The sequence below is a fragment of the Cariama cristata genome, unplaced genomic scaffold, assembly GCF_000690535.1.
Source record: "Cariama cristata isolate BGI_N322 unplaced genomic scaffold, ASM69053v1 scaffold8023, whole genome shotgun sequence".
In the NCBI taxonomy this organism is placed as follows: domain Eukaryota; kingdom Metazoa; phylum Chordata; class Aves; order Cariamiformes; family Cariamidae; genus Cariama; species Cariama cristata.
This window is the reverse complement of record NW_009607791.1, coordinates 39,334-53,999: the sequence shown is the minus strand read 5'-3', so window position 1 is coordinate 53,999 and position 14,666 is coordinate 39,334. Positions and strand designations below refer to the sequence as shown.

General features: G+C 41.4%; 1 protein-coding gene across 1 annotated transcript in view; it reads left to right on the top strand.

Moving 5' to 3' along the window:
• Positions 1-14,666, top strand: part of SCUBE1 (signal peptide, CUB domain, EGF-like 1) — a gene marked incomplete at its 5' end in the record, with an annotated part of 100,565 nt that overhangs the window by 60,109 nt on the left and 25,790 nt on the right. Inside the window, one exon of the mRNA XM_009696873.1 lies at positions 13,653-13,769. Coding sequence (XP_009695175.1) covers positions 13,653-13,769 — 117 coding nt within the window. The remainder of the gene's footprint in view (positions 1-13,652; positions 13,770-14,666) is intronic.

Here is a 14,666-nt window from a genome sequence, read left to right as displayed (position 1 = left end):
AATTGGAATTGTTTTTAAAGAGGATCAGAGAAAGGCTCTATGTATATATAGTCTCCACTATTGCAGTGGTGCACACTGAGATAATGCCGTATTACTGCGCTCAATCATTTAATCACATTGATTAAGGTCAGATATCGTTTACACTAAGTGCTATACAGAATTGCAATAAAATGATAACCTTATCCCAAATGTTCAGAAGAGTTCCATTTTCGTGTGCTGGCATCTACCCTTCTGGGCCTTTCAAAAGTGCCTTGTTTTCTTTATTTTGTTCTAATGAGAATAGAAGCCTAACCTATTGAAGCAGAGGGGTGTGATTTTCTTCCAGTAGCCATGCTATGAACTGCTACTACTTGTTTTGATAACTTGGAGATGTGGCCTTAGTTAGGACAGAGAGATGAAAACAAAAATCTAAGCTCAAATATTAAGAGGCAGTGAAATGGAGGAGTATCTTCTGGGGTTTTGCTGGGTGGAGATTTTTTGATGCATATTTGCAAAATATTTCAGTCAGTGTTTTCAGAGGGATACCTGCTGTTCGACTCCACAGAGGCTGGCCTTTCTGGGCAGAGTTTTTAAGCAAGCCTTTGAAGGAGAGCCAGAGAACAGCAATTCTTGTGTGTATTCAGTGGCCACTGACTTCAGCAAGAGCTTGAAGTAAGCTGGAAATGCAGTCCGGTCCACGGGAGATGAAGGGAAGTGCTACATTTGAGTTTTCAGTTGAAAACTGAAACTGTTGTTATACTTGCTCTTTCAGCGCCATCAAATAACACTAGACACATTTTCACCCAGACTAGTCCCTTGTTCCTTCAAGAAGTCTCACTAGCAGATCCTACTAAAAGGTGATGGAGCAAAGAGAAGAATTTCCTCTTTTCAGAAATGTGTCTAAAAATCAAATGTATTAGAGGATAGAGGGAATATTCTTAGCTTGATACAGAGAGGGTAAAGCCTTTTTTATGTTGTCTCGTCAGGATGCTAACGTGCTCTTACAGAGTTGCTGTGTAAATAGTGGCTCAAGCAGAGTGCAGACTACTAAACATGTTTATGTTTGTAGGAAAACAAATAAACCTGCCTGAAGTTGTTTTAATGCACTTTTCCTCTTGATATATGGCTTCTCCTACCCCAAGCACTTGAGGTAGTAGCACAGTTTATTGCCATAATAGCAGTAGATAACTCAACTTGCCTTTGCCTTGGAAAATGATTGATTTTGGAAAAGGATACGTGTTTGTGTATAAAATCTTGGCAATGTTTTGATGCAAGTACTTTGTTTTCTTAAAAAATGTTGGAAAAGTATTGACTTTAATTGCATTTTAGATTGTCCTAGCAAAACAATGATAAGAGGATAAACGTAATAGGAGCCAAAGCCAATTGCCTCCTACTGGGTTCCTCAGATTAATAGAGGAACCTGAGCGCAACAAAGCCCTCATGTAATGGAGAGGGGTGGGAAAGATGTAGGACGGGTAAGCATAGACCCAAGAGCGAGGGTAATGTCTGGAAAGTCTACAGACAGTCTAAGCATTGAGACAACTTCAGTCTCCAATTTCAAGATTGTCATCACACAGAAACTTAGCCTTTTGCCTTTCTTGTTTCTATATCTCTTTCTCTTTCACCTGGTATCACAGCAGATTCAGCCCTCAAAGCTTGGAGGTCCTTGTGTTGCTGCTAAGTGATAGTGTCCAATTGTCACATGTAGAAATATCCATACAAGCAAGTTGGCTCAAGAGGATCTTTATTTTCATACCATAAATAATTTTGTTTCAAAATCTTGTGTCAAAGACAATCGGTACGTAATGTGGGGAGGCTATGAAGTAAATAAAGTGAGTGTCAGAGATGCGTTGAGGATGGTGGTCGCCCACATCTGCCGAGCAATGCGTTTGTTAGCACATGCTTACACCTTTCACGTCACAATGAAGATGTGGTTGCACAGACTGATCACCAAAGTGCTCGTACAGGCCACTGGGAAGAGCTGTCATCCAAGAGCTACGCATCCTGATGCCCATGTGCTACACCTTTGTGGGTGCTAGCATACATAACAGATTTGACTCGCCACAAATACCATTGACTGTAATTCCACTTTCATTCTCCAGGCTAAGCATTCATAGTACAGTTTTAAGTCAGGCTCATTTATTACAGCTATGTTGACCTTTCTCTGATTTGCCATCACTGAAAGGTTGCAAATGTACTTAGACTTTTTTGGCACATGGCCTTTCACCAAGCAGTTCCAGACCTTCCTGATCCAATAGTGGGTAGATTTTGTAGCTCTTAAGAAAAAACTGTGATCTGACAAAGTGCTTAGCTCAATTCATTTTCCATTGATTTTAAAAGTAATGGGGTCTAAAAATGGACAACACTGTTAAATGTACTTAGGCATTTTTTATACTATTAGCTTTGGTTGTATTTAGAAGATAGTGGTGCTTTACTCAGGTTCAGATCTCTGTAGCGCATTTTAAAATCTTTTTAAAATCCTTTAGAAATCCTTCTAAAAATTGTTATTCACAAGGATAGCAGTAAGGAGAAGTAAGATGGGAGCAACTGCTGTGAGCTTATGGTGAGGCTAAGTGTGATGCGCTCCATAGGAAAAACCAGTAATGATTTGAAATCTTCCTTCCAAATGCCTTTATAGAACACCTCCCTTGGCTCCCTTTGTGTCTGTGACCTTGGGCAGACTTGCTAATTTTATACCGTTATGTCTACTTATGAGTAGGTTTTTTTCATGTTCTGTAAGAGACCTAGCAAACTTTCTTACCTGCAAAAATAATTTCTTTCTTTCTTTAACTTCTCTATTTGAAAGTATCTGCAGAGCTGTCTGTGGCAATTGGCGTGTCTGTCTGCAAACCCTCTGGGGAGACTCCCCCAGCTGAGGATTCTGCCCTCTCTGCCCCCTTCCCCTGTCTGAGAGCAGATGGGTATCCCTAGAGTTTCTTCTCGTGGAGTACGTGAGTACTCAATCTGGGGGTGTCTAGAGGGTGTCTGTGCAGAGAGGACATACAGAGGGTGCCACATGGCCAGATGTGTAGGCACCTCGGAGTGCAGGCTTGCGGGAGGTGATCTGCCCTCAGCCCCAGCACAGGTCTGCGGCCTCTCCCCAGCTCCAGAAGCTCACACATCCAGTGCTGCTGGTCATTAACGTGAACACCAGCTTGACCAAGGTTATTCATCAAGTGATTTCACAAACTAGGGGAGAAGCCATGGCTGGGTTGGTTGAAATACAGTCAGAGGCATCAGGGAGCATTAGGCTAGGGAGAGTTCTGGATGGGTTTCCTGCGTGAGTGACTAAGTGAAGGTTTGCACAGAAGAAACAGGCTTACCACATTAGATAAGAAATGTTCTGCTGCCTGCCACTCAGAACGCCGCAGGGCCCAGCATTGATTTTCTCATTCCTCTCTCTGCTAGGACAGCTGGCCAAATCCAGAATTGCTGAGCAGTTTAGCTCAGCTGAAGAAACGGAGGAAGAGGAAAGCTTGGCTTGGCACTTCCAAGGCCGGGTACCTTTTCCTCCTCAGCAGTCCCATGGGCAAAAGCCGGTGCTGCTGTTCTCCAGCTCTCCTTGCGGTACTGAGATTTAGCAAGTAGTTTTGCACAACCGTGTTTAAAACATTAGAAGAAACTATTATCTGCTAAAAAGGAATTTATCTGCTAAAAGGTAATCCCCTACTATTATTCTGGATTTTAGTTTGGTGCAGCTTACAAAAAAAGAAAGTGGTGGGGTCCTTCATAATGCTGCAGGGAAAAATGTTGGAAACCTTTTTCTTTGCCCAACAGCAGAGAAATAATAATGTAATAATAATGGTGGTGATGATGATGATGATGTATAATATTATAGAAATGTAAAAAAGCTTTGGGCCAAATCCCACCAACTATAGTCAAAGATACCCCCAAAGACCCCAAAGTTAGCTGCCAATTTTTGCCTGGCTGAAATTGCCAAATTCTGCAGTTTCCATCCCATAAATCTTCCCAGCCCCTCAGGCAAAGCTTTTGGTGATCCAAAAGCAAGCAAATAGTTCTGTGGCTGATGCGTGAGGCAGAGCAAAACCATACTCACTGACTGGGAGCACAATTGGCTCTGCAGTGCTGACAGGAAGAGGAATGTATGGTGGTCAGTTGGCTTGGCACATGTGTTAAGGGGAACATACAGGGAATAGGTATTTACTGCGTTGAGATATTGTTCTGCAGCCCCATTTCTGCAGACCCTGAGGAAGCCCTGAGGGGAGCTTGTGAAAGAGAATGAGCTTGCCGACTCTGTGTGGAAGAAAATTAAATAGGGAATTTTTGAAAGAAACTGAAAAGAGAAGGGAAAATTAATTTGTTGGTACGTGAGATCACATAAAACTCCCTTGGAAGCGTTCCTAAAGACAGGATTGTATTTACTCTGGAGAGGGAGCAAACAGTTTAGGCCTAAAATTTCATTGCCAAGTCTCGTTTTTTAACCTGCTTTCCTTCTGTTTTCAAATCCCAGACATAGCACAGCAGTTTCCAGAAAGTGCCCAGAAAGACCTTTTGATAAGGTCTGATGGCAGAGATAAAGAAAACGAGCTGCCATTTGCCTTTAAAGACTCTCCCAAATGTACTGTCTTGTCCCTCCCAAGGGCAGTTCCCTTTGCTGTAACTTCTAGGTAAACAGTGGGAAGCCAGTTGCTCTGATGTTAATGAGGGTGAGCACTTTGCTGGGTTAAGAGTTGTCCCCTTGGTGCATAGCATCAAAGAAGGATCTGACTACTGCAGTTCCTCTAACCGCTGAAGGGGCCAAAGAAGGATTACTGTCTTCTGAACTGTGCTGCTCCGCTGATAGGAATTAATAGAGGCAGCCAGCCAGCCCAAGGGAACTACTTAGTTGGAATCCTGCTTTCTTATGTGTAACCTCAGACCCAACAAAATAATATAAGAAATATATCAAGAGGTACCTGCAGATTCCTGGAAGGACCAGGTATGCATTGTACTCTTTTAAGAGAAATTATTCAGCCTTTACCAAATTTAGCAGTTAAAAAGAATCACACCAATTTGAAATCTAAAAATTAAACTGATGGAGAAGACTAAGAGATCCGTCCAGGAAAACACCTAGACAATCCTTTCTGGAGCACAGATGCTTTTGAAGGTTAGCAAGCAAAATGCTAGAGGCTGCTTAAGTGCGGGAGGTCGGACTAAATGAGTGTGGTCATCCTGCTGGCATTAAATATACGCATTGTATCAAAATAAACATCCCATTTCTATCCACACTGCTAGGACTTGGAAGACATCATTCAACTTCGGGCATGTAGCAACAGTGTGAGAACACACAGAGAAAGGAGAAATCAGTGATGCCCAGATCAAAATAAGGGTAAAATAAGGGTATCTAAAATCATGAGACCATAATGATAAACAACAGAGACAACTGTGGCTCCCTAAACTGCACTTGCACCAGAGCTATAGAGTGTTAATACTGCATTTAGTACTGTATGAAGACAGAGGAAGACACAGCCTCTCTTAAGAGTGATCAGCAGTTTGAGAGCCTCAGGAACAGAGATACCAGGTTATTGAACTTACTGCAGGTACAAATAGGCTGGGAAGAAGACGAAGACAAGTTGTTTCCAGGATTTCACTATAGTGAATAAAAACATACAGTTATAAAAGGATACTGAGGCCATGAGGCAGAACTAAGTAGACACTAGCACTAGTGCTCCTTAGTGCAGCTGTGGATTGGAAGGGACAGAGTTCCCACTCCAGGTGTTGCATACCATGCTGGATTAAAGAAGTGGAAACTGTGGCTTAGTTGCATCTTCCAGGGCATTTGGCTGTTTGGCAGAGCAGTTCTTGCTTAGCCAGCCTGGGAGAGCTGGCAGGCTCAAGGTCCATGGAGACCCTACTGCTGTGGTGGAAGCTCAGGCTGCTAAGTAGCTTGCAGGAAAGCAGCCACTTCAGTGTGTTGAATGCAGAGGAAGGAATGTGTCATAATTACTGAAATCTGTGTTAAGCCACTGCCATGCGAGAAAGTGTTGCCCTGTGGGGCAGCAGGCACCTTCTTTGGGTTGCAGAGCAAAAGCAAAACGGAGCCCAAATTCCTCCAGTGGGAATGTGATGGCAGGCACAACTGCATGACCCTGGTGCCACTGCAGGTCCTCATTGGTTTCCGTGATTCCCACGTGGACCGAGACACGGACCTGTTTCTAGCATTACTGCCTAGATCTCTTGCTAGAGATCAGAGACATACCATTTGGTACGAGTGAATCAAGGGTACAATTAAATGCTTTGCCTGATCTGGGGAAACTAGATTAGCTCTAATTTGCTACAAGCAAATTTCTGTTCCTGAACTGAACCATCACAGCATGTTTAAATAATGCAGGGAACAGCAATCTTACCTGTGTTAGAGTGAGCAGGGACCAAAGATTCTGCAGAATTTGTCACTGACTGCTACTGTGTGCCTATCCCTGAAGCTGCGTAACAGTTATTTCATTTTGTGCTGCTAAATCCTTGAAATACCTCCTCTGTGGGATGCTTACATAATAAGTCACAGGTTTCTAATTATTTATGGCCTCTGTCTTGAGTATATTTTGCAGGATTCTTTTGCAGTTTATATAAATTTATTTGTTTTACTACCACTTTGCATTCTAAGAACAAATCATCTCTAATAAAAAGCACATTTCCTTGCGAGCAGAATCAATTCCCTTCAGAAGTCTTTCATTCCCTGATTAGTGTGTTACATTTGGTCTTCACTAATCACATAGTTAACTGTGAGCAATAAAGTTCTTAAGTAAATAAATGCTCTGGTCCAAGTCAATGTTAGTCATAATGGACAGTTTCCCACTTAAATTTTTGAAATACAAGATGTGACTGTGCTACTTAGGCACTTACATTCACATTAAAAGGGTAGCAATTAAAGCCAGATCTGTTTTTTCTGCAGGTCATTGGTATGTTATTAACAATTAAGTCTCGGCAACAAGTTGACTTGATTGCAAGTCAGTAACGAAGTGGGAAGTCTAAACGGGTGTGGTTTTCAATTACTTTTAAAGGTTATGGCTTTTTTTCCCCCCACTTTGTGTTAGCCTGCTCCAGAAGCACTCAGTGGAAAGGTAATGAAGTAGAAGGTTTGTACATTACTACATCTTTTTGTGCTTCTTTTTCATTGGTTTTATTATTGTAGACTTTGAAACATGAGGACAGGTTAGCTATAAGCCATTCTTTCTGGTCAGTGTGGGATGTGTATTAGCGAGTTACGTTCTCAGGTGGAGGATGCATTTTTACTAACTGAACAGGGGTAAGTCACTGTGGATCAGAAAACATGAGATGTGGTAGAAATCCCATCATGTGGCTGCTGTAGCAAAATAATACCTTTCTCAATACTGAATTTAAACCAGCATTTGTTGGAGAACGTAGCTTGAATCATGACTCTCTATGGTCCAGCAACCACTCAGATTAAGATATGTGGTTTCCCTAATGTGTGTCAAATATTGTTGGAAACCACGCTGGCTAGGCTGTAAGGTGAACAACGTTACATGGGTGGTACTGGTTCCCTGTAGAAATCAGAGGGGAGAGGGGAAGACAGAAAATAACTTTCAGCCAAAATACATATAAAAGAAGCATTAGTGTTTATTTTAAAAACATCAAGTAACACTTCTTTAGAGTTTCTGTGTATGTGTGCTTAATGAATGAGAAAAAGGAAAGGCTCTGTTTCTCAGAGGAGCTGATGACTTGGAAGCTGAGAAATGCGAACACAAAACGTTCTGAGTAGCCTCGAGCTTGGCTTGTGTGCATGATCGGTTGAGTGGGGTGTGCGAGATGGACAACATAAAACTATGTAGTGTGGACTTTTGCATTAGGAGAATGTGACCACGTTAGGGGATGACCCCACTGTACTGAGCTGTGGCTTTGCTGTGTGCAATGCGGTGGGGCGTCAACCTGGGCCATCGCTTCCAGCGTGCGGGTCAAACACTACTAACGCATGAATCTGAAAACCACAAATTCCTTGCTGTGTATGTTCTTCACAGCATCCTGGGCAGCAGTTATGAGATTTATATAAATCTTTGCTGCCATAATGAAGGTATACTTAAGTTAACTGGGAGGATTGAGAGTGTATGGAGTCGTGACTGTGGTAGCACCTCAAAGTATTACTGTAATATTGTGACCATTTTTGCCTGAAGTGATCTGCCAGTGTTCAGGGTGTCATGAGTTGCTTCTACTGATGAAGGAATTGAAAGTAGAGAAAGATATTGACTTTTCTTTTTATTTTACTTTCTATTTCTAAGCAAAAAGTATTTATTTTCTATTTTATTTCTATTTGAAATAGTATATTTAAACTTAATGTATATATTTTGCATATATGTGGTGATCTAGTGTATTCTTCCTGTCTTGCCTCACTGAACACAGACAAATCAAAGATGGGTTCTTTGCTTATGGCGTCCAGAATCATTACAATCTGCACTCTGTCCCAAATTCCTGTTACAGCTTCTATTGATTGTCTTTGAACTCCTCCTGTCTTGTTCTCTGTAGCACAAATAGCACCATCAAATAACAGTGATTTTTCCCTTGCCATGTTTATTTTCAGACCGCATGAAAAATACTTCAAGCAGCAAGACCAAACCCTTATTCAATCATCATATGTGGCCTGTGTTTTGGAAGGAGGCTCCTAGTTTCATAAATTAACCTAGTTGCTTAATGTATATCTCGGAGAAAAGCTACCATGATGACCATTAGTTTTCTCTAACCAAATTCTTCACTTGTTATTGATATTAACAAACAAAATGATATTAAGGAAGAAAGAGAGGGCAACATCCTTTTTTTTTGCAGTAATTTTTTAATGTGAGATTGGGCAAACTGGGCATTGAATTGTTGCGTTCTATGACCACAACCCCCAAATCACACGTGTAGCTCTGTGCAAGTGAATTTTGCGTGTGTACATTCTGTGGGGGAGTCGTAGCAGTTTCTACATCAGCTTGCAGTCCTCAAAACATCTCTAAATCCAGTGCTATTTTCCAGGCTCACCTGTATATGCTTAGTGTTGCGCTGCTTGCTTGCAATGCTAATGCTTTCTGGAAATGTCCTGCGTTACACTTTAATTTCCTGATCATCAGTTTCTTTTAATTACTCTGAAATTTATTTTAGAGAAGAAAGCAATGACCATCAAGAATATAGGGGCCTGCATTTGAGGACTGGAAACAGAATACAGAAAGGAGCCTTTCACTTCAGAGCTGCTGGTAGGAATCCAGCTCAGTTTCAGATTTAGCAAAAATCATTACTGTGTGATAGCTTCTGGGTGCCCTGCACTCTACGTCCACAAATGAGTCAGTGTCCACATCACACAAACCACCAGAACAATTGGTGCTACTGTAATTGGGATTCTACTGGCAGCATCAGTGGAAAGGGCAGGGACTTGAATGAGCGTGGAAAAAGAGCTGCTTTCTCCCTGCTCCCTCAGGTCACCTTTGAGACACATCTGTGTGAGGAAACTTAGAAGAAGTTTGATATGTGGTAGCTCCCTTCTGGAGATAGAAGGAAGATTTTATTTGCTGGTGCTGACAATTTGACACTCACTAACAAACATTATAACGTTATATTCAAGAAAAATGAAGATTGTTATGGGATTGTTCAGTGTGTGAAAGCATGAACTAAAAAAAAAAAAAGCTAAGTATGATTGAAAAATCAACAATAAAATCCAAATGCTGACTTGAAATAATGGGAACAGAGCCAAACAAATACTATCAAGTACGACCACTGCTGGCAACAATTGCTTCCCTCAAAACCACAGGGAAATCCTGCTCTTTATTAAACCATTGAACAGTCTCTTCGAGTTGAATCTCTTCTAGGCAAAAATACAGGAGTGCTTCCACTGTTCAAACATTCTCTTCGGAGATGAGAACGTGGATTGATGGAAGAGATGCTGGACACCGTTCAGCCTGAGATGATGCCTTGATGTCATGGAAACAGCAACTGGAAGGAGAGTTCCCAGCAGCACAGGACACCATAAAGAAGGTGCCTTTAGAGAGGGCAGGGACTACCAGTGTCCATGTGGATCGGTGGTGGAGGCTGGAAGGGATTTCTGGAGGTCTATCTGCTCCAGCCCCTGAACCTGGCACTTCCACTGTGTCCTCTGCTGGGAAGTAGGGAGGTCCTCATCTTAGAATTTGGTGATCCCAGAAAAAACTGCCTCTGGCAGCAAACTAATCGTGTACTATCATCAGAGATGAATTTAGTCCCATAGTTCCTGTAAGCTTCCAGCAGTTTAGCTGTGGGGACGTCTCTTAATATGCTGAAATGACACAGTCGCATATGCTGATTACAGTGGTGAATGTGATAGGAATTTTTGACTAAGTGAAAGTAAAAAGAATGTGTTTGATGTCAAATAAGTGCATTAGCAAATCTGAAATGTTCTGAGGTGGCTTGGACTATTTGTGAATTCATGACAAATTCAACTAAAAATAGAATAGAAACTTCAATCTCAAATTGAAGTTTTCCACTGCAGTTCCTTGAAAACAAAACATTTTGACTTTTCATCTTAAAACAGTCCAAAAACTTAATTTCAATAACTTTAAATTGTTTTAAGAGTGCCTCAGACCCAGAAAGTTAATTTCTTGGTATTTATTTTGGTGTGTGGGACAGGGGAAATTGAGCAACCCAATACAAAAGTGTGTGTGTGTGTGAGCATGTAGGTGTGTTTCAGGGGGGCTGACCACAAAACTGAAAGAGAAATTATTTGTTCTCAGTTCTCTAGCTGTAACCTGCCACATCTCTGCTTTTGTATTTTTGGGCTTCTCTTCAGTAGGTAATGCTGCCAGGTGGTGTAGTGTTGTTTGTACAGAGGAGACAAGATTTAGGTACCTACGTTCATTCCCAGTTGTGTGGGAAGCAGGATTTGAAACCCAGGGCTGTGAAGGTGAAACCAGGTGTAACTCCCTGCTCCTCGGTCCCTTATGAGATGCCCCTGTATCATAAGCGTGGTGGGAAATCAGCACATCCTTTCAGGGTAAATATGGAGGAGCGTTGTAGAGCCCCACAAAGGTGTGAGGGCCAACTTCAAAGGTTCTGGGAGCCAGGGGATAACAGTGCCCAGAGCACAGATTTCAGAGGTTTTTTTAAAAAAAAAAAAAAAAAAAAAGGCGAGAGGATTTCGGCATCCTATATCACACCACCGGTTTCTTTTAGTGAAGAGTGTGTGATGCATATTTTTCCCTTTTCTATGACCAGTGCTGAATTCCTCAGGGGACTGGTGATTCTGCAGGTAGGGCGCTGGGGAGAGCTGGGTCCCTCGGGCACTGCCTGGCCCTGCCGTCTGCCGGCGAGGAGGAGAGGGGGACGAGGGCCTTGGTGTTCAGCAAGGGAAGATCTGCACAGAGGCTTTCCGTGTTCCGTCGGCCAAAGCGAGATGCTGAATTCAGCAGAGGTTGAATTTATGAGAACAGCAGCAGGAGGTGGGATGAGGGGTTTAAATAGTGAAAATGCTTTTAATAACAGTCTTTGTATGATGATAAAAGTGTTTGTTTCAGCATCTCTGCCAGGCAGCGCAAGCAATATAAGTTTATGAGTAGCTGATTTGTGTGTAATAGAAATGCATTTGTCCATCATGACTGCCTGTGACTTGGCAAGCAGATGAGTGGTCATATTATTAGGCAGACTGTTGTTTCCACAGGCAAAGAGGGTTATGCACCCTTCTTAATGTGAAGAAAAACCTGTCAAGGCCTAAGCCATAATATGTAACACCAAGCGGCGTGTGTTAAAGCAACGCATAAACCCCCTTGACTAAACTAATACAGGATAAGATCACCTTTGAGAAACATGAAATTATTTTTGAAAAAGAGCCTTCCAAGGTAAGTCAGAGGCCAGAGAAGGAACTGCTTTTGTAAATTTCCTTCAATACCATGTAGCGAACAAGGTTACACATGAATGAAACCGTGATGTATGATTTGGCTTCTTATGTATTAAAAATCCTTTACAACTATAACTGCAGTGTTCATTCCCAAATGATTTTACTTTATGTAGTTATTTAGAGAAAACTGAAACAGTTTGCCATTTATGTATATTCAAAAACTGCATATTTCCAAGGCTATAAAGGAAACCTTAAAAAGAAATTACTTTCAGAACTCGAATAATGGTATTTTAAAATGCGTAGGAAAATGCATTAAAAATTACATGGATGTAAAAAAGAAAATCTCAGTTGTCCTTTTTTTGTTACTTGATCTTAACAAGTGATTGTGATACATGCACAAAACTGGATAGCATAGAATTTTGTTCATCATATGTATTTTGTTTTATGTTACGCATTTGCCTGAACAGTTGCTTTCCACGTTGTGAATTCTCTTTTGTGTGAATGTTTTGAAATACTTAAAATTGGAGATCCTATAAAATATAGCTCTTTACAACATTCTAAATTTGTGCATAAACTCTCACACAGATTTTGGGTTTGTGTACACATGCAGGAAAATATTAATTTTATAGTTCTTGAAGTTAAGTATTTGCATTTATAATAGCAGGATGAGACCTGGAATGTTTCATTAAACATCAAAACTGTATAAATGATATTTGCATATAGGAATTGGCTAGCATACCCTTAAGTATTGGGAAGTTTTCAAGTTTTTTCAAGCGCTCACAGCTTTCTAAGCATGTACAATATGAAAGTCCAAGTTATATATAGGAATGGTGTTGCTCAGGTTATGTTCTTAATAGGTAACTCTAGAGAGTGTGCAAGCTATTAGAGGAATACTATTCCATTCATTTATACCTCAGGAATATTGGAGGAATGAGATTTGTTGAAATTACCACTCTCAAATAAGGCCATTGTATTAATTTATCTCACCTTTTAACAGAAAAAATTAATCAGTGAAGAAGATTTTTTGAAAAAACAATTGTTTGAGGATAAAATTCATTCAGAAGTGTTGTTATTTTGCACAGATTGCTGTTTAAGGTACCTTTAATGTAACGGTTTTCAGCAAGTCCATTCCATCATGGCTGGTGTCAAATAAACCTTTATATCACCCTGCTCAGCACCACCTTTGTACTGTCTTCGAAGCAATGTGCTGTTAATTGCTTTCTTCATAGGCTGCTGGATAAGAGACTATGTAAATAAGGGTTTCCCATTAGTGAGCAGTGATAATTGGATGCCTGACTTTTTTAAGGGGAAGAGGTCAAATTTTCTTGGATTAGGTGGAATGTGGACTTCGGACTAAGATTTCCTGGGTCGTCCATTCCTGACCCTGGCTTACTCTGGGCCAGCGTTGTCCTTACCCCCTTGTAGCCGTGCAGCAGTCGGTACGGGCTTGCGTAGGCAGAGCAGAAGTCTGCGGGCGACTCCCTGTCCTGGTGGAGAAGATGTCAGAGGAATGGTCAATGAAAGAGGGAATGACTTGATTCAACCCAAAACTTTTTTCCATTGTGCCAGTAACCTCCCAAAACCTTAGTACCCCCCAGCCGCGCTGGGTAAATCTGCTCAGAAGTTAAAGGTTGCCATCTAATGGTGACTATACATAACACAGGCCTTGTTTTTTTGTCATAAAGTATCTTTTTCTTACCTTTCTTCATGTACCTGCAAGTCCTTTCTTTATAAGGCACTAGAGGAATGAGAATGATATTTTATTCAGACTTTACCTGGGATGATACCTGATACTTTATCAGTAACAAGATGTTGCAACTGAATGTGAAATTCCGGCCATTCAGGTTAATGGAACTCTAATTTCTTAATGCTTTTTCTGTGAATTCAGATATAGATGAGTGTTCCTTCGAAAGGACCTGTGATCACACCTGCATCAACTACCCTGGAAGCTTTGAATGCCTCTGCCATAAAGGCTACACCTTGTACGGACTGACACACTGTGGAGGTTTGGAAACAGTTTTGCTTATCTGTTTGTTCATTTGCTTTGTGAACTGTTTACTGAGTCACACGTTCTTTTAGCTGAAGATTTTAGAGCTGAAGATGAAAAACCAATCAAGTTAAAATAAAGCTAAAATAGCATGAGCTGGGTGTGACTAGAATTTCAGCATCTCAAATGTGCTGAAACATTCTCAGGAGAAGAACATAAATAAAAAACAATGTCCTGGCATTTTTTGATGGTGGTACATAGCAGCCTCAGTATAAAGGAGAAGCCTGGAGCTGTGACACTTGCATCCACTGCTGCATGGGTGCGGCCGCTTTTCCACAACCATCGCAAAGCATCCTCATGGCTGGGCTTCATCGCACTGGACAGGGTAAGCTTCCTTACGGAGTTTACAAGTGCAGAGTACCAGTCGTGCTTCAGCAGCAGTGAGGTTAGTCACAGTTGTATTCACAGAAGTAAGGCTTGAAATGATGGGCAACAAAGAGAATAGGAGAAGGATGTCAGTTTTACAAAGTTAACAAATTTTGGCTCTGTTGGTATTTGTCCTTACCAGTCTGCAATATAAACTGCCTGTGAAACTCAGAAGAGAAGGCTGTGGGGTACTTTCCTCTCATCTTCTGTGGAGCTACTTCAGCTCTTCAACCTTTTTGGCATAACTGGAAAGAATTGGTGCTGTAATGTCTGGTTATCCGGGAGAGGGGGTGTTTTTTAAGTGCGTCATAGGGCAGCATTACCACAGTGACCAAATTAGAGGTTCAACTTCTACTCAATCAAGGAAGGAGAATTTCAGTGCACTCAAATTAAGTCCAGTGTTTGCCAGGGGTATCTGTACAAGACTGCCTGCCACCGGCCTGACTAACACCCCCAGGTATCGCTGGGGTCTCCTGCCTGAACGTTTGG